Genomic DNA, 26926 nt, shown 5'->3' on the forward strand with positions numbered 1-26926 from the left:
TTCTGAATCTGCTTGGTGTATTCATCTCTTGGTCTCCCTCTACGATTTTTACCCCCCACGCTGCCCTCCGATACTAAATTGGTGATCCCTTGATGCCTCAATCACTATATTAAATAATGTAATTCGTTCTGGGACAACAACAACATCTAAATCTATAATCAATAACTTCCTGTGGACTCAGTACTAGCAAACAGTAAGACACAAGGCCATCATTGGGCAGGAAGAGGCACTGACATCTGAAATGTATTCAGCGTCCTTGTCTGGTCAGAGAATTGGTTCTTCCGCATGACCATACAGGCTACAAAGATGCAAGAAGTCTGTTTCCTCACATCATTGTAGACTATGTGGTTAACTTTCTGGCTACCAACTCCCCCCCCCCCCCCCCCCCACACACACACACTGTTTCACAGCACAACCAACTACTGCTGATTGTATTTCAATTGACATTTCTAACTGTTCCATCAATTTCAGGATTGCTGGATTCATGTACACAATTTGTTACATTATTATTTATCACTGTTTTAGCTAATTGCCTTTTTAGTCTATGTGCCAGTATGTGATATACTTATTCGCAGTTCAAATAAGACAAGCCACAAACAAATAATTAAGAATGATGGAAACAAATTAGAGCTGATTTGTTGTTAGCAAAAAATGAACATTCTAAAATGGTATCCAAATCAAAACTAGAGACACAGCACACCATCACTGTATAAACACAGTGTCAGACCAAGAATGAGAGCCACAGATAAGTCTGCAACCAATTAAGATTGTCAGAGGACAGCAACAGTGTAGTTAAACCCTATGGCTCGCCACAATATTAGCTCTAACTTAGAAAGTTTTTCTCCATACGATAAAGTAGATTATCCAGGTCACTTTCTTGCTGGGAAGTAAGAAGATTCCTCAAGCGAACTCACAACCAGAAACCTTCTGATTTTTGAGTGTTGAGACTTCCCGACAGCCCATCAGAACAATTGTGAGTGCTTGCATCATAACTGTAGGCCCCAGGTATGTCCCTCATGAAGTTATGGAAACAGAAATCAAATCATACAGAACCTGGATTTCTGAGTATGTGCAAATGGGTTACGCTCTAGAGATTACATGGTAACAAACGTTTTACCTCAATGCTCATTCACCCCATCAGTATACACTACAAACAGTTGAAGTTTACAGAGAATACTACAATCCTCACACTCAAGATGGTTAAGTTAAAATCCCTGCTTACCAAAACCAATCATGTTCTAAGTCAATGCTCAGAGTTGGTTACTGTTGTATGTTCAGAGCTTACAGTAAACAGAAGACTGGCAGCACTAATCACCTCTCAGCTTGGAATCTCAGCTTCAGGAAACAAACCTAAACCTAACTAGCACTAACTGATCTCCAGAAGCACACATCACTTGCAACACCCAAAGAACAGAAGACATGCAGATGTGGAGTGCCACACCTATTTGGACTCATCTATTTGAACTCATTGTGAAGTATTACTTTTCTGTCTCTATTCCTTAGCACGTAAAAGGAGAAAGGCTATAATTTAACATCTCACTGAGATCAATAACACTAGAGATAAACACTTGTTCCATGAGACATGGTTAGCAAACATCATCTGCAGTCAATTTATCAAAAGAACCATCTCATTACTGACTGCAAGTTGAACAATTGTGGAAATGACAGATTGCTACCCACCATAAAGATAACACACTGAGTGGCAGGGAGGCACAACATACTATTACACATTAGACTTTAGGCCAAAGCCTTCACTGGTAAAGAAAAATAACACAGCTGCTCAGGCCAGAGATATAAGTCATGTGTGCATGTCTGTTTTCCTTTTCTGATGAAGGCTTTGGCCGAAAGCTTAATGTGTAACAGTGTTTGTCGTGCTTGTCAGCAACTCAGCATGTGACCTTTATGGTGAGTAGCAATCTATCCTTTCCATAGTAGTTGATGTTCCAACCTAAACTTTCCATTGTTTTAACTGCAAGTTGGATGGTTAAAAGGTGATAGGGCTTGGGCTCCATTCTTCTTAAATATAAGAGCAGAGTCTTAACTCAACTGGCAATTAACAAATAAGACTAACCAAAAATATACAGATGTTTCAGGAAAGAGATGGACCTTTTGATATGACTAAATAAATCTATTTAGTCAATAAAAAGGTCACAAAATACAGAGGGGTCCAAAAAAATGTATCCACTGTTAAAAGTCCATAACTGGCTAACTAATTGACGGAGCTCTCACATCTTTGGTAATGTAATAGTTCCGGCAATCGCCACACAAGCGTTGTATTGCGTTGTTTTGTTTTGTCGGATGACAGTCGCCGGATAGTGTTTTGTTCTTAGTTGCACCTAGTTACTTGAGTAAACATGGCTGGCGCAAGGCTTACATTCGATGACAGGAAGTCAGTTTTGAAGAGATATTTTAAGGACGAAAACATTAATGAGGTTCAATGGCAATGGCGAAATGAGTATCAAACAGAGCCACTGACACATTTAACAATTCGTCGCATTCAAGACAAATTTGAAGCCGAAGACTGTGTTAAAGATGTACACAAACAACGATCTGGACGACCTGTAACAGTAACATGTCCAGCTAAATCCCGTCGTGTGTTACAACAATTCATTGCTCACCACAGAAATCTGTGAGACAGTGTGCCCGTGAAACTGGAGTGAGTCAGTCAAGTGTTCGGTGAATTTTGAAGACAGCAAAGTGGAAGTGCTACATCCCACGAACGCTACACGCAATGAACGAGGACGACCCAGATCGTAGAATGGAGTACTGTGAGTGGTTTACTAACATGGTGCGCAACGATGAAGAGTTTACAGAGATGATTGTGTGGTCTGATGAGGCACAGTTCAAACTCAATGGTACCGTAAATTGCCACAATTGCATCTACTGAGCCGCCGAAAATCCGAACGTCCATGTAGACAAAGCCGTGAATTTGCCAGGAGTAAATGTGTGGTGTGGGTTGTCTTACCAGGGCTTGATTGGGACATTCTTCTTTGATGGCACAGTTACCGGTGAGGTGTACCTTCAGAACCTTCAGACATCCATTTTACCTGCCATCCGAGACTTGTATGGAGACAGAAGAGTTTACTTTCAACAAGATGGTGCCCCAGCCCACTATCAAAATCGTGTTAGGGCGTATCTCGGCGAAAATCTACCCAGAAGATGGATAGGCCATAGAGGTGCTCTGGAGTATCCACCACGTTGCCCAGACCTAGCTCCTCTGGACTTTTACCTGTGGGGAACACTAAAGGACGTCATTTATCGACAAAAGCCACGCACATTGGATGAACTTAGAGAATCCATTGTGCATTCATGTGCAAATATCCAACTGAACACATTGCAGTCAGTAGCTAGAGCTACAGTTCGGCGGCATCGTTTGTGTGTGGATGTTAATGGTGACCATTTTGAACACCTACAGTAATATCTTTAAGTTGTACTTTACTACACTTTCACCAAAAATGAGACAACTCTGTCAATTAGTTTGCAAGTTATGGACTTTTAAACAGTGGATACATTTTTTTGGACCTCTCTGTATACAAAAAAATGAAACATCATCATAAAGACTGTGTGTGCCATGACCTACACAGAAGTTACTCTTAAAAATCTGAAAACATGCCTTTAAAGGGCCACAGATTATACTACTGTCCTCTTAAAATACATAACATAATACTGCTACCATAAAGATGAAATAAAAGTATGTATCATGTCCTACAACTGTCAGAACAATACAAATTCAATTTCTTTTCAGCTATAGTTGTATTACCATGGTAATCCATAAAGCTAAAGTCATGCAAACCACTCTCTAGTTTTAAAAGGATATATCACTGCTTTCCATCACTAAAATGTGGATTCTGTCTGAATTCTGGTAGTGGCAGGAATGTTTATTACCAAGATTTGGGTAGCTCCAGCAATTACAACCCCACCCTCCTCGAACCATTCAGTGCGATTTGTATCGGTGCACGTTTTATGCAGTTTTATTCAGTCATCAGAAACACATCCCTAATCTGAGTTGAAATGCTCACTCTACAATAGAATAAGTTACGCATATCAAAATCGAGTTGCAGCTGCTGCCGCTGGCAGAGGGTAATAGGAGGAGGACAGTTCATGACACATAGTATGCGATCATTAAACTGTCTAATGTTATCCTCCAGTAAATTCAAAGCCTTTCCTCAGCGCTTTACTGAGTGTCAGCGTAAGCCACTGATGACACTGAGCTGTCGACTGAATGAGGATGTTATCAGTGACAGTTTTAGTAAAATTAATGAGAAATGTGTATGTTGTGTGAAGCACTGGATACCTTTCCCTCGTAACATAACACACCATAAGCATTCAACACACCATCCATAACATAAATCAGCAATATAGGAAAAGACAGATTGCAGCATACTGTAAAGAAGACATGTTAAGTTGCAGACAGACACAATTAAAAGATTTTAACTGTGCATGTCTGCAACTTACTGTGTCTTCTTGATGGTAATTAGCAGTCTACCTATAGGAAAAGGGAATACAGATAACTGTTTACGCAACAAACTGTTCCCATAAAGGTCTATACATACATAAATTTCAGCACAAAGAAAGATACACTTGTACACTGTACAAGGTACAAAGGCTGACTGGAACATTAACATGGCGGCTCGTCAGAGCAGTTAAGAGTTCAAAGATCATGCTTTACGTGGTCGATGTGACCTATCGACGCCACACAGCCCTGACGACCCCCCCCCTCCCGTAGTACGGCCTGTGAGGCCTGAGGGGAGGTTGTGTGGGCGTCGGAGTGAGTAGTGCGAGGCGGCAGGCGCACAACTGAAAGCTCCATCTCAGTCAGGGCAGCGTGTGAAGACACAGTGACGGGCTGCAGGTCCACATCGTAATCAGACAGCCAGCAGGGGTAGACGATGTGTCGGCTGGCCCGGGAGTAGAGGTGTGGGAAGGGGTGCGGCGTGCGAGCGTGCCTGCCCCTAATGCAGATCGAGCTGTCTGAGGAGATGAATGCACAAACTCTTGATGGATCGCACTCTCAGGGAGGGACAGGCTATGCACTATCTTGACATCTAGTTCCTTGTTGAGTGTCGCGTCTGCAGTGTCTGTAAAGAGCACGAGCACACAGTCATTGAAAGTGACAATCGACGCGGTTAGGTGGTACATTGCAGCCCAAGTTGAAAGTCGGGGAGCAAGTCTCTCCAATAGATGAAACGCCATCAAAACCTGCGCATGGGTTTGATGACGACATGCTTGGGAAACCCGCGAACTGCGGTGATGAATCATCAGAAGGCAAAGACCCTACCGTGGGATGAGCTAACTCATTATTGGGCTCAGCAATGGAAAATTCGTCTGGATGGTCCGACTGGGATGGCAGAGGGGCGTCGGAGTCCACGAAAGCAGGCTCGAGCCCGTGTAGCAAAACGGTCTGTAGGCGATCTTTAACCATAATGTCAAACGTCGTCTCGCCCTTCCGGAGTACTTCAAAGGGGCCGAGGTATAGTGGTTGCAGGTGTTGTCTAACGGAATCATCCCTGAACATAACGTGGGAGCGTATATTGAGTGCAGTTGGCACGTAAGTGTCCAGCGGGAATGACTGACAGGCGGGTGTAGCCGTGCGTGTCTAAAGTGGGTGCGCATTCTACTAAGAAAGTCTGGGGAGGTGGGGAAATCCTCGGGTGCTTGAGGCAGGTTAAGCTCCTCAGATAGAACAGGGTTCTCGCCGAAAACGAATTCGGAGATTGTTCCCTGTAAGTCAGGTTTAAAGGTCAAATGGAGACTGAGTAACACCCAAGGAAGTGCCTCAGACTAAAGGCAGTCATGGCACCTGAGTGCTGTTTTAAGGTTGTGGTGCCACTGTTCCACAAAACCATTGCTTTGCAGGTGGTAGGGTGTTGTATAAATTTTTTTAATGCTGCAAAGGTTACACAGAATCGTGAAAAGTTCAGACTCTAACTGTCGACCCTGGTCGGTGGTGATGGTGGACAGGCAACTGAACCTAGCAATCCATGATGAGACGAATCCCTTGGCCACTGTTTCTGCTGTGATGTTGGGTAAAGGAATAGCTTCCACCCAACGAGACACGCGGTCGATTGTGGAGAGGATATATCTGTGATCTGTGGCCCTCTGACTGTGGCAGCGGGCCGATGAGGTCAATATGTACAAGATGAAAACGTCCTTGAGGAATGTCAAACTTGCCAAGGGGGGTAGAGGTGTGGCATCTGATTTTGTTGGGTTGGCAGGAAATGCAGCTGCGTGCCCAGGTTTGACAGCCCTGCTTAACATTTTTCCAAACAAAACGCTCAGTGACGAGGTGTGTAGTGGCGCGGACACCAGGGTGGGCGAGGTTATGCATGGCATCGAAGGCTTGTCGGCGCAATGTGGGAGGGAGCAACAGCCATAGAGTGCTGGTAGATGAACTGCACCACACTTCGTCTGAAACGCCGGGAAACTTGGCTTTGGTAAACACAAGCGATGTCTGAAGATCCGTGAGGAGAGCTTGAGATTCCTCGTCCGAGTCTTGGAGAGTGGCGATGTCGCATAAATCGATGATGCGCGAGACAGTATTGATCCACGAAAAGAAATCAGCGGGGATGTTTTCTGTGTCCTTCATGTAGCGTATGTCGGTAGTAAATTGGGAGACCAGGTCGAAGTGATGGAAACACAGAGGGTGAGGGTCCTCGGGAGGGTTGCAGAAGGCGTCCACCAGTGGTTTGTGGTCAGTAAGGATGAAGACAGAACGGCCCTTGATGTCAGGGCGAAAGTGTTTGACAGCTTCATAGACCGCCAGAAGTTCTCTATCAAAACTGGAATATTTCTTCGGTGCTATAGACAGTTTTCTAGAGAAGAAATGAAGGGGTGAAACAGTGTCACCTTTGCGTTGCTGTAATACTGCCCTGATTGTGATGTCACTGGCGTCCGTGGTGATGAACAACTCGGCAGACGGATCGGGGCGGGCGAGTACGACGGCGTGAGATAACGCTGTCTTTAGAGCCCTGAAGGCCTCTAGCATAGGTTCAGTCCAACAGACTGGCTTAAGGCCCGAAGTCTGTTTGCCGGACAGCGAGTCCATCAGCGGGGCCTGCACAGTGGGTGTATTCGCATTGTGTGCGCGACTGTCATTAGAAGCACTGTTTGAAGCAAAAGGCACTGCAAGAAGCAGGCATGTGCAGAGATCACTGAATGCGAATCGTCACACGTAATGAATGTTTTTGAATTAACCTGATGAGTGTCCGTGCTGGTGTCTGCTGATGAAGGTCTGACAGTAGATTAGTGACGCAGGTCACAATTTTGTCCACAGGGGTGGAACACTCACGAACCAAATCACAGGTCGAGTTGGAAATGGAATGACGAGCATTAAGTGCCTGAGCACAGTATCTGAGTGTCAGAAAGGTGGTGTAGCACTGAACCTTTGACTATGTTCGGGAAGAGTTTGTAATGGGACAAGAAATCCATACCGAGAATATGGTTCGTCAATGTCGGGGCTGTAAAAAGTCCACGGGAAATGTAAAGAAGGAGATACATGCACCATAACTTTAGCAGAGCCGACCGTTTGTAATGCTGATTCATTGACAGTGTGTAGAAGCGACTTTGTCGGTGAAAAACCAGGAGGAGCCAAAAATGTAGGTATGATGGACATGTCAGCACCTGTGTCGATCAGGAAACCAAGCCTCAACAAAAGTCACGTATAAATGACTGCTCGGCTGAGAGGACAAGTGGACGGAGTGCAATGTTTGAGGATGCTTGTGAAGTTCCCCGCAGAACTCGGCGTCTTTCAGATCCTATGGTCGGCGTTTGGGTGCTGGCAAGATAATCTGCACTTCTTGGCCTCATCCCCGAAAATCTTGTGGTACCAACAGTACGGATGAGCCGGATGTGGTGGTGGCGGTTATTATGACAGCAGAGGAGGTTTGTCTTCATTGACAGGGGAGGTTTGTCTTCGTTGATCCGTTCCGGAATGTAAGCCGGGACGTATGGTGTGTGTGCAATTCTTGAGTGCTCGGAAAGAGGATAGAGCGAACGAGTACTGCCCGTTGGTGTAGATGGCGTGGAGGTGGAACGAGTCCTGCCTCTGCCCGCAGATGGCCGGTAAACAGGCGGCATAATGCCAACCAGCGATGAGAGGTGTGCAGATAGTTTTTATCACAGCTGATCTGTGATGCGAAGACAAGAGCCGACAGACTTGAAGGAGTGCGGTAGCAGGTGTATCTGCAAGTTGGTAGGTAACTTGGCAGACCATACCGCCCTCAGGGTAACATCCGGCATCGTGTGTTCACTCACAAGTAGCCGAAGGGCACTAGAGTTGTGACAGAGTGCAACCCCCAGGTGTTCCTTGCACAGGATATTGATTATTAATTCTCGTGGCGAGCAGGCAAGTCGGTCCAAAATTGTCTTCTTGGCGAACTCGTATTTTGGCAGCAGCGGTGGCGAAAGGAGGTCACAAATTAAATCTGAGTGGTCATGGAGGTGCGTGACAAGACATGGAAATTTAGAGTTGTCGTTGGTCACCTGATGTAACTTGAAAAGGTGCTCCACAAGTGCGAAACATGAAACGGGGTTGTCCTCGTATAAAGGAGGTAGCTTTGGCAGACCGCCACGAGGGGGGTGGGGGGTGCGTAGGGGGGGGGGGGGGGGAGAGGGTGACTTAGGCGTAACTTGGAAGGCTTACTGTCCCGTGGTAGGATAGGCTGTCCTGTAACCCGGCACTACTGGCGTGGGCGTGTTACTAGCAAACACGTCCCGAACAATGGCCGGTTGCAATGTCCCTGGTGAGTCACGGAAGCATGACGCGGCAGGCACGGTCGGTACCATGGGAATGAACGGATGAGCGGCTCGTGAGGTAGGCCTGTAAACTGGACCGGAAGTTAAAGGCACAGTACTTAAATTGCCCACCTCGGAAAAGATGCGGAAGGCTGGGGCGGCAGGCACAGACAACGAGAGTTTTCTGTGCACATCAGAAACGCATCCCGTGTGGTAAGACCATAGATCACTGGTGAAACCTGCTGGCTGTCACATTGTCCTGGTACAACATTCCTGGATGGCGAAGCGCCGTAGGGTGTGCTTGAACCCACGTGGTCGAGAAACTTGGCGACAGATCTGGTGGTTGAGCCTGGCGAACTTTATGTATAAAACTGTCAGTTACTAAATTGTGAGGAAGGCAAAATTGGCATAGCTTGATAGCAGTTGACCGCGTGTGCGTTTTGCATGAATGGCGGCATTTCACACGGCACTACTGCAACCAACATTGCGGTGCATAGAGGATCAAAGCACATGTACGAATTTTGGTCCCTTTGAACACTACATGAGCGATTGATCGTTACACGATTCTGGAAATCATCCACTTCACCTTTCACATGTTGGCATGCACAGTCTGGTGACACAAAACCCGAGTCCATTGTTTGAAGTAACGGCGTAATGTTCGGTCATTGTAGAGCTGCAAAGTTTGAGGTTAACTTCATTGAAGATCGCGAATCACTGTCCATTAGTGGTGGAACAACTGTTGGCAGGGGATTGGAATGGCCTGGTAGTAGTAGCTGACTCCAAATCCTCGCATAAAACCTTGGGTGAGGCAGCCATGGCATCGAACGTAAAAACTGTTGATTCCACACAGCTGGCGCGGAAGATGTAGTAACTTCGGGGTCACCAATATGGGAAATGGGAATACGGATAACTGTATACGCAACAAACTGTTCCCATAAATGTATATACATACATATATTTCAGCACAAAGAAAGATACACGTGTACACTGTACAAGGTACAAAGGCTGACTGGAACATTGCTCATCAGAGCAGTTAGAGTTCAAAGATCATGCTTTATGTGGTCGATGTGACCTATCGACGCCACATATATTTTCCTACACTGTTGATATTCCCACCAGTTTCCATTGTTTGATAAGATACGATTAGGCATTTAACAAATAGCACAGTTTGCGGAAGAAGAATGTGGACACTGTACAATAAAACATTACAAAGAAAGCAACACAGAACTTCAATGCAGACACCAGTGTTTGTTAGGCAGATTGGGACCTTTCATTTTGAAGTATTATAATAACTGATGCCTCAAAACATAACTGAAAAGTCTTAGCAATCTTCCTAATTAGAATGGTACTGCCTTATAGTTATTATAATAAAACTAAAAACATTTTACTACTGTACAATTTAATTGTGATACAGCTGATATAAAGAATAATTTTGTTCAGTGGGCCATCTACACCTACAATTACTGAAGTCTGTGAATGAATGAATGTAAATGCAAATAAACATTATTCGTAAGTCCACAGAACATTCACGCAATTAATCAAAAATAAATTACATAATAAATCAGTGTATATAGATTGCACTGCAGTGACATACTAACAAACTCACCAAGTTCTTGGTGATATATTTTACAAATTTTTCAGTGTGTCTGTCAGTAGCACGGTTAACAATGAACGCAGATGAGATGTCTATCTCAAGTGAGTGCTGAACACATTCTGCAGGTGTGCACAATTTTCAGTCCCACAGAAGTACATAATGTGCCAACAACATTTTTCCAGCTAGACAAGTGATTCTCCGAAGCTAACAGTTTCAAACTTTCCTTTACATTTCAATTAAAAAATTCAGAATTTTCCTCAAAACTGTTGCTGTATGTTGATAACAGATGGAGATCTTGCTCACATTAATTGTATGTCATCTTTGTGGCAGCGAGGAACACTGTAATGAACTTCACAAAAATGCGAAGAGCTTATTCTCCACTGACAGGTGGATTATCATGGTCCACTATATGGTTTACGGGTAGAAAATTTCTTAAACGTTTCATGGACTACTAGTGCCAACACCAGACTTTAAATTCCCAGGCAACTATTTCACTTCTTTTACTTGAGAATCTATGTCATACATCACATCAAGAAATAAATCACGAACAAAGAAAAGTGTAAACGTACGGTCTGAGTTGGAAAGAGGACATGCTGGTAAATGTAGGTTAGCTTCGAAATAGGCTTTAGATTTCATGACAAAAGGCTATGGAAACACTTTCTACTAGTCGCTAATCATTACATATTCTGGCATTCTTTAAATTGATACTGTATTGAAAAACTGATATGTTAGTCTGTTAGGTGGGGCAGGATGCAAATTCAGTTTGTAAAGATGCATTTTACAAAAGGGAAAAAAATTTCCTCGATACAGGGAGGTGGACTGGAACCCAGGTCCACAAATTTGGAGCATACTTGCTAAATGGCTATAGCCACTAACACTTAGGTAATACAGAAATTATCTACATCTATTTTCTCAAAAACTAATGTGTTTTCAATGACAAACATCTGTATAAAATTTGACTCAACCCTCAATTGGCAAAAACCCATTATCATTATGGGTAAAGTTGGGTGCCTGACAAATTGAGATTATTTCTTTCTGTGCTGTGACTCGTTTTAAAATGCGTTTGCCAACCAGAGGACAGAAAGTACATTTATAATGTCATTGCTGAAACTTAAAAAGTTTAAATTCGTACTGTGCACTAGTACTTTGTGCCTGACTGCTGCTTGGACAATTGATATTGGCAGGTTGATATTAACAGATGAATAAGTGACCTATGGTTCAGAGCTTGTTGCAAGGTTTCCAACATGACGGCATTTCGAAAGCTGGCACATCAGGTGTCAAGAAGTATATCTATGTCTAGCCAACAGCTAAATATTTCTAGAGCCAATCTACAAGCTGTACATGTGTGCACATGTGGCACTTAGCAAAATGTAGCCCACAGTTCTTCTCTCTCTTACTATTTAAGAAACATATTGCTTTCAATGAAAACACGGCACAATCTAATTTAGTATAGAAACAGATCCTGATAAAATCTTTTTGTGACACAGATGATGACAGTTGTTGAGTACTTTAACATCTCCTCAAAGTACAAGAAATTGTAACATATGGTAGTAATGAAACAAGTCCACTGTACTGCATCTCTTGGTAACCATAATTACACTTGAACAATCTCATGCTGCTATTGAACTGGTAGTGCATTGTCTTCAGCATTAAAAATAGGTTTAACTACGCATAAAAGAAAAGAGCTGAATCAGACCATGAGCACAGCACTTAAGAAAACAAACTGCTTAAGTGCACAAAGGAAACCAATAGTTTCTTTGGTGTATTAAAATATGAATAGCCTATATTCTAATATGCCGAATTTCTTAATCAGACGTACACAGTAGGTATGCATTTTACAAAAGTTCCAGCGCTTAATGTAGAAATTCTAAGTAGGTTAACATCATGAGTATTGTTGCATAGTTCTTTTGAGTGCTATGTATCAAGGGGTGATTTAGACACCATCATCTCCAGAAGGCAACCTTTTGTGTGGGGTCTCTTCCATACTGCGATCTTAACACGAAATGTTTTGAGGTTTCTCGAAGGCCAATAACGATATTCATTTTAATGCAGACCAGTAAATAAAACAAATAATTCGACCTCTACCTGACATCTTGATATGAGAAAGCTGAATAACCATTTTATTAAAAAGGAAATAAATGCCATTAGTAACAATATTTTTTCCTACGTTACAGAGAGGATGCATTAGCGCCTGCAAAACTGGCATAATCACAACTAATTTTAGTTTGTGGTCTATTAATTCTCACAAGCCAGGAGAACTGTTCTTTATCCAATACATTTTACGGTGTATTTAACAGAAAATATAATATTCGCTGCAAGTATTACCGGGCAGTTAGTGATTTACAAAGGTGACTTCATTGACGAGACATAATACCAACATACTGTTAAATAGTAGGCTTAAACAGCCTATGCGTTCATTCCCTAAACAAATCACCCACGACTATCAAGCGCTTTATCGCTTCTCACAGTTCACTTGTTTGTTTATGAACTAAGTGACAGTTATACGTTGAATGTCTTCAAACTTCATCTATGCAATGTTTCCTTCCTGTGCCAAGCTAATCCATAGAAATAAATCGTAATTTATTATTTTACATGCAGCTCGGGAAAATGCTTCAATAGCACAGTGCGACATATAGATAAATTTGACTCACTGAGTACCCCACCACAACAACAAGTTGAGTGTTGAGAAGAAACTCTGCCATTTTGGATTACATACGATTTTTAATTGTTTGACAATATTACTTCCAAAATTGAGTTCAACGAGAAGAACACTAACAAATGTTTAAATGGACGCATCGTCCATCATCACCCAAGTGTCGCGGGATGACGAACAATTAAGCAATTTTTCACCAGAGAAAGGTAAGTAGGTCTTACTATGGGTGTTGCACCTGTTATATAGGAATTAGAAATGCCGAGTTTGTTTTTTTGATTCGTGTTTTCGATAATTATTGGTGCAAGAGAGTATTAGGCTAAATGTAATAATTTTAGGTACGTTACATGTTCGAGCACACCATTTGTTATTGAGTAACTAACCAACATAATGAGTGAAAACCAAACAGTAGGCGTGTTTTTGAAATTACAGGTAGACGTTGCTGTCATTCCATAGTCTTAATAGTGCTACCTTGTTTATTATCCTATGTTATACTCTTTCGGTTAGTAATGCAAACTGAAATGTGAAAATTCGAGTATAGTGCTTAAAGAAGTAGCATATTAATAATTTACAACTTTTATTACTTGCAGTTCAGTTGCCACGCGTGGAAAATGAAATATCAGTTCAAGGTAAATAATAGTATTAGAAGACTCTTAATGAATTGAACTGTGTTGTTGTTTTATGGTGTTGTATATAGTTGACCTTGAATTGTAGAAACATACTGGTGCTTTAGTCTATCCACACTCACAGTTATTGCAACCAGTATAATTACTTGTGAATAAGGATCTTAATCTTTGTGGCTTTTAGGTCAGACTGGAAAGAAGCCCCGGCGTGGATTGCTGCGCACTCTTCTCTGCTGCTTCAGTAGACAAGCAAGTTCAAAAAGTTCTAAAGCATCAACGGGAAATGATGGTCGTTGCTCTCCCCCAGTTAGTCCGGGCTCGCCCAATTTTCTGCTGCCATCTGTGCGACACTCGGACATGCACAAAAAGTGTATGGTGATTGACTTAGATGAAACACTGGTTCACAGTTCATTCAAGGTAATAACACTTGTGTGCATGTGTCTGACAGTAACAATTTCCTGTAGGCATATTGTTATTGGGATGATTGTCACTGACAGAATGGACAAGGCGTAATTAAATCATAAAATAATCTTTGTGTGTGCAAACTCTACTTAGAAAAACACCATTTACAGAAGCCTGCTTTCATTTATTTACACTGCATAATTTCATCATCAAAGCTCCTTCTCTGTTTTGACACTTTTTCTTGTTGTAATGAAGACTGCCCAGATAATTTGATAAGCAACGTCATGAGGAAATATTAAGTGTCCTTGCTTTGTATATGCTTTAACTATCTGTATTGCTCTATGTTCCTCAGTTGCATTATTTTAACTGAATTAATGGATTGACATTCGAATTCAGTGGTAAATTTTGTTCATCATGTGTGTAACCTTTAAGAGCATAAAAAGGAACTCTGCTATTAGGATACAGACATTTTTTTCTTCTCCGCACTTCAAGAGTTAGTGGAAGAGAAAAATGAGTGACATAAATGTGTTACCAAGTTGTGCTATACAAAAGCTTTCAAGAGTATGAGTATATAGATGTAGTTTTATTGGCCATGTAATTGGAAGGTTGCCCTGTGTTCCCTTGTTTGCATACATTACAGGTCTTTGTAGGCCTAACTCATTTAAGCCCTATGTTATTAATATAGATGTTATTAATATATTAATCCATTTTTAGACAGTGTTGCAGATTGTTTCCCATATTATGATAGTTGACTATACACTATTGGTAGCTCAGAAGAATACTGGAGAGATAGGAGTGAAATTGGTCGTTACATCCACTTTCTAAAACAGCTATGGTCTGTTTTACTGTCTGTTCAAACTAATGTTTTCTAATTTTGCATTTTGTCAGATTTCTTGCATTCTATTGTCTCATTCGCTGTTTGTGTACTCTTTGCATTTATTCGTCAATGGGGCATTAAAATTCACGCTGTTTGTGTACTCTTTGCATTTATTCGTCAATGGGGCATTAAAATTCAGTCTTCTTTCCATTTCATTGTGATTTTATTCTTTTGTTGTTATTTACACATGTGTTGTTTTGGGTTTTGTTGACCTAGGGAAATAATAAGAAATTATAATAGACCTATCATATCTGTGGTAAGAAATTTGAAATCTTCTTACCCATAAGCAATCTTTGCTGCTTACTTGCCATATCATAACAGTTCTGTGGACCTCTCTGTAAAAACTATTTATACTATAAAATTTTGAAAGAAAATAGTGCGGCTCTGTTAATATCAGTAATTTATTCATCCAAGGGTCATTTTACAATGATACAGGATTTGACAGCTTAGTGTAAGAAAAAATTTAAGTCGTATATAGGTATACAGGCATATCAAAACACCTATGTTTAACAAGGAGAAGTCATGTGGTCGACACTGGCCATGTTGAAAGAACCACAGTGAAACCTCTTTACGACATTCCTCCATATAATGATTTCCTCTGTGTTGCGTACATTTTTTCCGCTTCCAACCAAAAGCCCATATACACAATGCTAAAGTTTCTTCTTTAGTATGTTTCCTCCATACAATGATTTGCTCGATGTAACACTCATTTTTGAAACCCTAACCAAATATATCCCTCTTTGTAGCATTTAAGCCACTAGTGTAGATGCTTGGTTTTCCATTCTGTGGATTTGCACAGACTTCAAAAGGCCGTGTTCAAAATGAGTGACAAGCCAGCGTCAGTGCCTGAGTCACGTGAGATGTGATGCAATCGTGCTTGTTGTTTTGTCTCTATAGCATTATTTTTTTTATTTTTCGCATACATATTTGGAAATGCCGACTGGTTCATGTCGACCGATTACATGATACACACAGGATATTCCTGGTGCAAATCTACGCATCCGCACTAGATCAAATAATGCTTGAAAATGGAAGGGGAATGAGTGATTTTTTGTAAAGTCATTCATTTGAATTAAAAATTTCTGACAAGTGTTAGCCCAAGGCTCCTATTTTTTAAGTAATTGTTGTTCTTTTACTTAGCTATGGCACAATTATGTTAATACAGTTCTGAAATATAGCTCAACGGTTTGTTTTGTATTATGACACTTGTTTGCTCAAGGATATTTTATCTAAATTTATAACAATAATGGAAATTCCGGGATGGAGCAGTACATAAAATGAGGGAAAGCCAATTACTCACCTACTGTATAACGGATCGATGTGAAGCATAGAAACACACACTAGCACAACTTTCTCATTTGGAGCTAGAAGTGGTTCTGAATAATCCATAAGAAATGGGAAGCAAACATGTTTGCTGACTGCTTCAAAAAATCCTAGGTATGTCATGTTCAAGTTGTGCCGATTCACAGGTCTTTGTTAAAATTTTGAGTGAAGTTGTATTTTACAGGTTCATTATTAAAGTAATTGTTTGCAGCTAATTCTTTTGCAATTTTTACCATTTACTGTGTTTTTCTCTAGTATATCCTCAGTATAATGTGATCCGACTTTTCTAATTGTCGGTTGGAAGTCTTACACTTTATAGTGCTTTCCTCCAAGCACAGTGTTCAGAATTCGTGGTTCTTTAAAAACTTTACATAGAGGTTTCACTGTATATGGCATATACATGAAGTAATTTAGGAAAAGTGTCACATCGACTGTAATTTTTCCTCAAAATATACTGTAATTCCAAATTTTTGGTTAAGTTAGTGGAGGAAATGTTTGTTTAAATTCTGACACCAAAGGAAGTGTGTTTTACAGTTCTGTTGTAGCTGCCACACATTGTTGGAGTTCCCACCCCCTTGCTGCCATCTCTCCTCTCCTTCATTGCATATCCCAGGATTCCATTACAATCAGAATATGAAAAATAAGTTTCAGTCCTTAATGAAACATCTATGTCAGTTATTCTCTGTTGACTGTTTTGCACCAGCTATTGACACACCCCTTTGTGATCCCATCACACCTCGTGTTGAGCACTGTCAATGTAGTTCTCCAAAACACATAAGTAACAGCACTGCAGATATTCATAATTTCTACTTTTTGGAGGAAAGATTTCTTTCGAGAATGAATATTCACTCTGCAGTGGAGTAAATCGTACTGAGTGAGGTCTGCAACCTGGGACTATTGCAAAGAATTATGATTGAGGTGTTATTTGGCAAAAAGATAAAGATTTATTTGAAAGAATATATGTTATTACATATAGTGTTTACAGTGTCACAAGCACTCCAGTAGCCCTGTAGCAAATGCCACAGACATCACATTTTCCAGGACTGTGGCTCTAGTTGTGTTTTAGCCTAATCACTTCATAGACACACAGTTCTCTGGCTCTTTTCTGTATACATATGAAGTGAACACTATGGAGAAGGCTTACAGAGTAGAGTGCTCCAACACTCAATGTTGGCAGTCACGACTCGCCTGTTGACGGGGGGACCAAGCCGCTCCCCCCCCCCCCCCCCCCCCCCCCCTGTGTCTGTTGTCTGGATTCCGGACACGCAGATTACCGAGCATGACCGGTCTTACCAACGTCTCACCTCGCCTTGCCTCACCCCGGCTCGCTTCACTCACTGTACTGTACAAATCCAACGCCTCTCTCTCTCTCTCTCTCTCTCTCTCTCTCTCTCTTTTAATACAAAAGTAATGTTTCCAAGAACGGACACGTGACACAGCTAAATTCATAAAGCACTTTGAAAGTAAAATGATATTTCAATACAATCGCGGATAGAAGACTAGTCTCATTTCCAAACAGAAGATATATTTTTCCTTTCATTAATAGGAAATGTTAAATAAGTGTTGTCTCTGTAATCTAGAAGACAACCATCTTCATAAAGAAAGCATACAAAGCATATTATACATTTACAGACGTAACTTGTCATACTTTTTACTTGTTTGCAACAGAAACAAAATTATAGTTATTGCTTATCAGCAGTAAATCACTAATGCGTTCCTGATTTAATTGGCTGCGGTGATTTGTTAGTAACACGTCGGCTTTACTAAAGCATCTTTCACTCGGTGCGCTTGTTGGTGGGATACATAAAATACACCTTGCAACTGCAGCCAGGCCTGGCAGATCTGTTTCATGTCTGTTCCACCACTTTAAGATCTCATCATCATCTCCGGGGTGCATTAAAATGTAGGGATCTACTTCATCTGCTGCAGGTGATCTGTTGTTCCTCCATTCCTTGAAACGACCTCTCTTTCTGGGTGGTGATGACACAGTACTTGAAGGATCTATGATGATAAACAAAAGACACAAGTAATACAGAACGGATGTAGAAATCATCGAAACATTCCCATAAAAATGAGGTGTTTTACGTTAATGAAATATTATATGAATTATAACATTCCCGTTTCTCTATATGGTTCAAATGGCTCTGAGCACTATGGGACTTAACATCTGAGGTCATCAGCCCCCTAGAACTTAGAACTGCTTAAAACTAACTAACTTAAGGACATGAAACACATCCGTGCCCGAGGCAGGATTCGAACCTGCGACCGTAGTGGTCGTGCGGTTCCAGACTGAAGAAGTGCCTAGAACCGCTCAGCCACAGTGACCAGCGTTTCTCTATAATACACTATCCAATAACTATGCAAAAACGATTATGTTAATGATTGCATGTTGTACCTGCATAAGTAGCACACATTTGTCGCACATTGCTAAGAATTTCCTGCTTTTCATTTATTTCAAGCATATTAAGATCATGGAAAAACAGCCTAAGAAACAGCAATTTTATGTCTGGAAGTGATCAGAATCTTCTCACAAATGAAAGTCAAGGCTAGATTTTTAATCCTTTGTACCTCCTGTTGAAAAGTGCATATCTGTTAGCACACATCAATTACACTAGTTAATTATAAATCTATCTTAATGAAACAGTGCTTTTAACTGCAGTAATTACTCACCTGACAGTCAGTGTCATTGACAATGCAAATTTGTTGCAGTTTGTGAAACCAAAGAAGAACTAACTGGATTGTCGGTTCTTTTTCGCCTTCTAATTAATCTGTGGCCTCTTTAAATGGTCTCAGAAAATGCGCAGTTTTTCCTGCAAGCTCATTATCATATTCTTGCAATCTGTAAGCAGAGTCCTTTTCCGCCAGCAAAGCAGCAGCTTCGTTATACTGAGTGTGTAAGGATTCCAGCATAGTGTACAAGCTGTTCCAGCGTGTACAGACCTCTTGTTTCAATGATGATTTCCAAGACGAGCAGAGGCCACTTTTCTTAATGTACATTACAATGCATTTTGCAGTATTTATTGTTGATGTGATGTTCGGGGCATGATTTAACAAGAAGTTATCTTCATCGAAAGTATGGCTAAGTGCTGTGTTTATACAATGAGTAGTACAAGGAATCCTTTCGTTATTTTCCAAAGCCTTTATTACATTGGCACACTGGTCGGAGACAAAAACAAAACTGTGCAACGTGTCCGGCGAAATGTCCCAATCAGCCATCCTCTCTTCAATTTCTTTTATAATATTTACTCCCGTCTTCTTAACGTCCGGGAATTTTGTTATAAATAAAACATTGTTCACAAGAGACCAATCTGTGTTAATGTAATGTGTTGTAAGCATCAGATAGTGCACCTGATTATGCGAATCAGTCCACATATCAACTGTCAGAGCACATGTTTTATTAATAACTTCCACAATAACAGAAGGCATTATGCCGTTTCGTATTGCGTCAGCTTGTCCTTTGACATGTCTGCTTGTAGTAGAGGGATGTGGCACGACATCTGCCACGTTAACTTCTCCATAATGCGCACCTAGATGTATTAATTCTTGGCCTAGTTCTTTGAAACCTACACCGGAAGCAGCATTAAAAGGTCTCATATCTTTAGCACATATTGCAACACACTTTGCTGTAATACTGTTTTTTATTACTGCCGGTATCCCTGAAGGAGTTGTATCTTAGTGAAGTTTCTTGTAGCTGTGTTTCCTTAAATGAGTGGTTTCCGATTGGAAACATAATAATGTGGAGCAGTTTATGCACGATACATACCCAGTAGACGCACTGTTTTCGTCTACAACCAACAGAAATGTACTCCATACTTGGCTGTTTAGACCTTCCAATTTCTTCAATGTGTAAACATTGGTTTCAATCTTACATCTTACTGCACTGGCTTCCTCGCACTGCACGATTACAGAGAGAGACACACCACAAATGAGAAGCCCGTACTGGCTACATTCTCACACGGATGACGACACGTGTAATGTGTTTTAAGTTACACTATGTATTCGGTCACGGCTTCTATGCTTGGTCACTAGAACTAATGTGGGCATCCTATCCAGTTAGGGTGAGCTCGCCTCATCTGGTATTTTGTGCTCGCTTACTCGGTGATGCAGGACTCTTACAGAGTAAGGAACCCAGCAGTTAACGTATCGAGTTTACAGGAGGAGCAAGGTTGAAGTTAACATCCACCCATCAAGGTTTAATTTCTTACGGGTTCCCTAAATTGATCAAGGAAAATGGCAGTATAGTCCCTTTGAAAAGGACACAACCAAGCTTATGCTCTGTCTTGATCGTACGTAAAGCCTAATCTTCCTTCCTTTGAGACAGTCTTTTCACAAATTTAAGGAAATGTGTGGGAACACACTGCAATGAGGGATATTCCACTGAAAAGGGCTGCAGCAAGCAGCAAAGAGTGCTGTTGCATCTGTGTCAGCCTCTGATTGACTCCAAGAAATATGTTGAATAAGTACTTAAAACAGAAAATTTTTCTGGAAGTGGGCAGTCATTTAACAGTAAAACGAGATGAGGTTGTAATAGAGTTTGACTATGTGGCTCAGATATAGGTGATGACAGTGAAGCCCGCATCTCGTGGTCGTGCGGTAGCGTTCTCGCTTCCCACGCCCGGGTTCCCGGGTTCGATTCCCGGCGGGGTCAGGGATTTTCTCTACCTCGTGATGGCTGGGTGTTGTGTGCTGTCCTTAGGTTAGTTAGGTTTAAGTAGTTCTAAGTTCTAGGGGACTTATGACCACAGCAGTTGAGTCCCATAGTGCTCAGAGCCATTTTTTGATGACAGTGACAGCAGCAACTATTCAGACTCTGATCTGGCTCAGTTTTTGTATTACAGTGTTTCTTTCCTGAAAAGCAAGGATTTATAATCAGAATAAATTGCAAGATCAAGTTTTATTGTGAATATTTGTGGCAGTCATAATATAGTAGGTACAATCATGCTTTTGGGCATTTAATATTTGTGTGCAAACAGGGTATTATGATACACTTAATTGAAAATATGTGTCAGTTTAATGTTATTACACTACTCAAATCTCATTAGCTGCGTCATGTTCAAAGTGTTTATGTAATTGTTAAAATGTTTTTCGAATGAACCACATCATAATGCTCTACAGATTTTATCAGAACACACCTGGTTGTTTTGCCGTATTACTGTTGTGCACATTCTTCTCAGCATTTTGACTGTATGGAAGGAGACACTCATACAGTACAGTTCATATGTTATTTTAAGAACATATTCAAAACCAAAATCCTTTTTTTCCAGTAGAGATCGAAACTTGAATAACATAACAAATGGAGTAGAAGCACAGATATATGAAGAGGAGGTAATGCAAAAATACTGAATTGGCAGTTTCAGCAATTTTGAGTAGTATAGACTATTACTTACCGTGAAGATTAAATGTTGACTTTTGGTCTGGCACAATGGGAAAACTGTTACATATTGAGCTTTCGGCCAAAGCCTTCTGCAGAAAAGAAAGGAAAACACACACATTCACACAAGCAGGCACATCTCATGCACACAATTGCTATCACCAGATGCTCTGGTCAGACTGCAGCTGTTGGGTTGAACAAAAGCAGCAATCTGGAGTGGAGCAGGATACGGGTGAGGGGAGAGAAGAGCATTGTCTGGCAGTGTGTGCAGGGACTAGAAGGCAGCAACCAAAGATTACCAGGTGCAGTGTTGGGAGGTTGTGGGAGAGAGAAGCAGATAGTGGAAAAGGAGAAGAGCATAGAAGGGAAGAAATTGATGGGCGCGATGGCAGACAGCGGCACATAGAGGGTGAGGGGATGTGAATTGGGAGGAGATGATAGGACAGAGGGTGCAAAAACTGTTGGGTGGAAGGTGTGAAGTTGTAAGTTACTGTAGGTTGAGGTCAGGATGATTTTGGGAGTGGAGAATGTGTTGTAAGGATAACTCCCATCTGTGCAGTTCAGAAAAGCTGGTGGTTGAGCTAGATGACCCATGTTGTGAAGCAGTCTTTGAAATCAGTCACGCATATTGCATCACAGAGTGGCCCACTTTGTTCCTGGCCACAGTTAATTAGTGGCCATTTATCCTGGTGGACAGCTGGTTGGTAGTTGTACCAATATAAAAATCCGTACAATGATTGCAGCAGAGCTGCTATAAGATATGGCTGCTTTCACAGGTGGCCCAGCCTCTGATGGGGGTAGGATAAGCCTGTGACAGGACTGAAATAGGTAGTGCTGGGTAGATGGACTGGGTAGGTTTTGCACCTAGGTCTTCCACCAGGATATGATCCATGTGACAAGGGGCTGAGAATGGGAGTGGCATAGGGATGGACTAGGATGTTCTAGAGGCTTGCACAGTATGCCGAAGACCTCACAAAGGACTTCACAGATAGGCACTATGCCCCAGATCTGTTGCACAAATCCTACCACCAACCCCAAGAACCAACTACAAAGAAGCGCGCCCCCTTTGTCATGCAGTACCACCCAGGATTGGAACAACTGAATCATGTCCTTTGTCAGGGCTTTGATTAACTATCATCATGTCCTGAAATAAGGACATCCTACTCAAGATCCTTCCTGTCCCTTCTAAAGCGGTGTTCTTTTGTGTACCCAACCTCCAGAACATCCTAGTACATCCATATGGCAGGCCCAGTCTCAGCCCCTTGCCACAGGTATCATATCCAGGTGCAAGACCTACCCAATACCCCCACCCAGCACTTCCTGTTTCAGTCCTGTCACAGGCTTATCGTACCCCATCAGAGGCCAGGCCATCTCTGAAATCAGCCATTTCGTATACTAGCTCTGCTGCAATCATTGCACAGCTTTTTATATTGATGTGACTATCAACCAACTGTCCACCAGATGAATGGCCACTGCCAAACTTGGGCCAAGAGCAAAGTAAAACACACTGTGGCACAACGTGCAACTGAACATAACATGCTTGATTTGAATGGATGCTTCACAACCCAGGCCATCTGGATCCTCCCATCCACCACAACTTTTTCCGAACTGCTCAGATGGGAGTTATCCTTACAACACATTCTCCGCTCCCGAAATTACCATCATCTTACCCTATGATAACCTCTGTCTCCACAACCTCCATCCAACAGTTTCTGCTGCCTCTGTCCCAGTTGCTCATCTCAGTTCAAATCGCCTCACCTTCATTATGCTCTGCTCTCTGGCAACAACACACCCACCAATCTTTGCTCCTGTTCTTTTCCACCCCTCTGCCTCCTCTCCCACACAGTCTCCCAGTGCTGCACCTGGTAGCCTTGTCCTGCCACTTTCCAGTCCTTATGCTCTCCGCAAGATTGCTCTTCTCTTCCCCACACATACTCTGCTGTCCCTTCCCCACCCCACCCCACTCCAGACTGTTGCATTTGTTCAGCACAACATTTGCAGTCTGAGCAGCACAGCCAGAGAGAGAGGTCATTTGGATGAGGTATGCACGCTTATGTGTATGTGTGTTTTGTTTTCCTTTCTTTTCTGAAGAAAGCTTTGGCTGAAAGCTCATTACATAAGTCTTTTTGTTGTGCCTGTGTGCAACTCAGTGTGTCATCTTTATGGTGAGTAACAATCTATCCTTTTCATAATTTTTGGTATTCCAACCTTTTCGTTGTTTGAAATGACAATTTCAACAGATATGCAATGTGAATCAACATATTTGCAATGTGAAATGGTAGAGGGCAGCTGTATATATAGGAAGAAGGAAAAGTTGTTGCAATATGTATGTTATGAAAGAGACGAATATCACGAAAGAAGTCGGAACCTTGCAATAACTTTTTTAATTTAGAAAATAACTATTATTTTTTATGTATCAGCTCTCTCTAGGTGTGTGTTATTTTATCTATAAAGCAAAATTCTTATGTTTATTGAAACTATGTTTATCTTTTCCTTTCCTCTCATTCTCTGTGTGAGATAGTACCGCTGTTAAACTAATTTCGAAATATTTTTATAATTCTAAATGAGAAACGCTTGTGTTTCATGACACATATACAAATCCTGTGCACTTTTATCTTTGTGAAGTATTTGCAACCATATTAGAGAAGCAGCTCAGTATTCAGTTACAAATGAGTGCATGCCTAGGATGAAATTTTTCGTGATTATTTGGTGTCTAGCAGATTTGAATTGCTGATATCTCATATCCTTGATCTGAGATTTAACACAGTTGACCATGTTAAATCACTTCCTGTGCATTTCGTCTGAGCAGTCAGCTGCAGTGTGCATTTAATTTTCAAATGTTGCATTTATATACGATTGTAGCAGTCTGTTGTTATTATTGAGATAAAATTAAGACACTAAATGCAGTTTTGCCAGTTTCTTTTTTTAATCTTTACAGAGATTTTTTTTTTTCGAAAATTTACATTATTACAAGAGGAAAAATATGTGAGTTATTACAGTATTTCAAAACAGAAAAATTCACACATAAAGGTGCATTATATTTCATACAAATATATCTAGTTTCACTTCATGTGTTCAGTTTTGCACGTACAATACACCTTCTCTACGGGTTTCTTCTGTGATGTTCCTGGGATATGTGGAATAAAGTGACACTTGATTGGCATAAGGCCTTATTACAATCAGCTGATCTTCTTCCACGGCGGTCCTCTGTTTTTCTGTTGGAAATGAACCTCTAGCCTGTCCTTGATGAGTTTCTGTTGCAATGATAAACCAGGCATGACTTTATGGTTTTTCCTTACACTTCCACAAGTATTAGTCACTGTTGTGCGGATAAGAAAATAACGTTGGGCTAGTGTACCAATTGTCATCATACAGTGGATGATCTTTATCCAAGTAACATTCTAGTAAAGTAAGAACAATGCTCCCAGGTATTCCAACACTTACATCAAAATAAGTTTGTTTTTTCATGTCCTTTGCTGCACCCACATAAATAATAAAGTCAAGAATATATCCGGTTTCACAACAACGTAACACAAAAAAACCTTATGCCAAATCTATGGCAATTAGCTGGAAAACACTATTTGGGAAAAAAGGAAAAAAAACACCCCTTATTAGAGAACTAAACTTTTATCAGTGCACAAATTTTTAAAAGGATAGAAAACATTTGGAAAATTTTCACTGTGCAGCAGAGCGTGTGCTGTTATGAAACTTCCTGGCAGCTTAAAACTGTGTGCTGGACTAAGACTCGAACTCGGGACCTTTGCCTTTCGCAGGCAAGTGCTCTACTGACTGAACTACCCAAGCACGACTCATGTCCCATCCTCACAGCTTTAATTCTGCCAGTAACTTGTCCCCTACCTTCCAAACTTCACAGAAGCTCTTCTGCAAAACGTGCAGAACTAGCACTTCTGGAAAAAGGATATTGTGGAGGTATGGCTTTGCCACAGCCTGGGAAATGTTTCCAGAATGAAATTTTCACTCTTGTGTCTCGGTCCGGCACAGAGTTTTAATTTGCCAGGAAGTTCCTTAACAGTGCACTCTCCATTGCAGAGCGGAAATTTCATTCTGGAAACATCCCCCAGGCTTTGACAAAGCCATGTCTCCACAGTATCCTTTCCTCCGGGAGTGCTTGTTTTGCAAGTTTCGCAGGAAAGCTTCTGTAATGTTTGGAATATAGGAGACGAGGTACTGGCAGAATTAAAGCTGTGAGGACAAGTCATGAGTCATGCTTGGGTAGCTCAGTCAGCACTTGCTCCTGAAAGGCAAAGTTCCCGAGTTCGAGTCTCAGTCCGGCACACAGTTTTAATCTGCCAGGAAGTTTAATAACAGTGCACACTCCACTGCAGAGTGAAAATTCCATTCTGAAAAGTGTAACTTTCTTAGCAACAGAAGGTACCTATCTCTTGGCATGATTTGCACAAACATTGGAGTAGATAGTAATGAATTGTTGGTCCAGTAACTGTTTATTTTATTTTTCCTTGCCTCAGCAGTTATTAGTTCACCAATATTTTGTATATTTCTGGTGATGGATTCACCTAGAGTCATCAACATCACTCTCTCCAACCATAATCACCTGGATTAGGCACAATGAAGTCCTCTTTGTCACTGTAATTTAGAAGGCTCAGCATCACATTGTCTTGTGAACGGGCAGTAACTTAGTCATTTTATTTGATAACACGGAAAGCGCAGCACACAAACTAGGTAATGTTACAAAAATGAAATGAAATGTCGTGTGACGAGGGCCTCCCGTCGGGTAGACCGCTCGTCTGGTGCAAGTCTTTCAATTTGACGCCACTTCGGCGACTTGCGTGTCGATGGGGATTAAATGATGATGATTAGGACAACACAACACCCAGTCCCTGAGCGGAGAAAATCTCCGACCCAGCCGGGAATCGAACCCGGACCCTTAGAATTTACAGTCTGTCGCGCTGGCCAGTCAGCTACAATATGAATGTACGTTAAAGAGAATTCTTCATTCAATAAGTCATTCAGGTAATTTCCAGTATCCCAACAATTAGACCACATACTTGCGCAACAATTATCTCAGAGTCATTTGCAGGATAATAAATATTACATGTGTCTATATGATTGTAGCATATAACCATTGTAAATATTTTCCATAGCAAATACTAATGTATACAATATGAATGAACTCGAAGAAGAATTCAGCATTCGATAAGTTGTTAGAGTAATTCCCAGTATTCGAGACGTTTCACTGCAGACTTGTGCAGTAAGTATCTCTTGACTCACTGCCTGGATAGTAGACATTCGCACCTCTATGGTTGTTGAACTTTGACATTTGTTCCATTGTCATTGCATATTGTTGTAAAGAACTACACAAGTGCATATCCCT

The 26926-nt window shown here is 41.3% G+C and overlaps 1 protein-coding gene across 2 annotated transcripts in view; it reads left to right on the forward strand.

Moving 5' to 3' along the window:
* The first annotated feature begins 12980 nt into the window (after window positions 1–12980).
* Window positions 12981–26926, forward strand: part of LOC126235734 (phosphatase Herzog) — a 73559-nt gene continuing 59613 nt past the window's right edge. Inside the window, exons 1-3 of one of the 2 annotated variants that reach the window (XM_049944512.1) lie at window positions 12983–13186; window positions 13568–13606; window positions 13785–14017. In XM_049944512.1, coding sequence (XP_049800469.1) covers window positions 13114–13186; window positions 13568–13606; window positions 13785–14017 — 345 coding nt within the window. In that variant the 5' untranslated portion in view covers window positions 12983–13113. Of the gene's footprint in view, window positions 13187–13567; window positions 13607–13784; window positions 14018–26926 lie in introns of both variants that reach the window. The other variant, XM_049944513.1, reaches the window with a different exon arrangement.

The sequence above is a fragment of the Schistocerca nitens genome, chromosome 2, assembly GCF_023898315.1.
Source record: "Schistocerca nitens isolate TAMUIC-IGC-003100 chromosome 2, iqSchNite1.1, whole genome shotgun sequence".
NCBI classification, from domain to species: Eukaryota; Metazoa; Arthropoda; class Insecta; order Orthoptera; family Acrididae; genus Schistocerca; species Schistocerca nitens.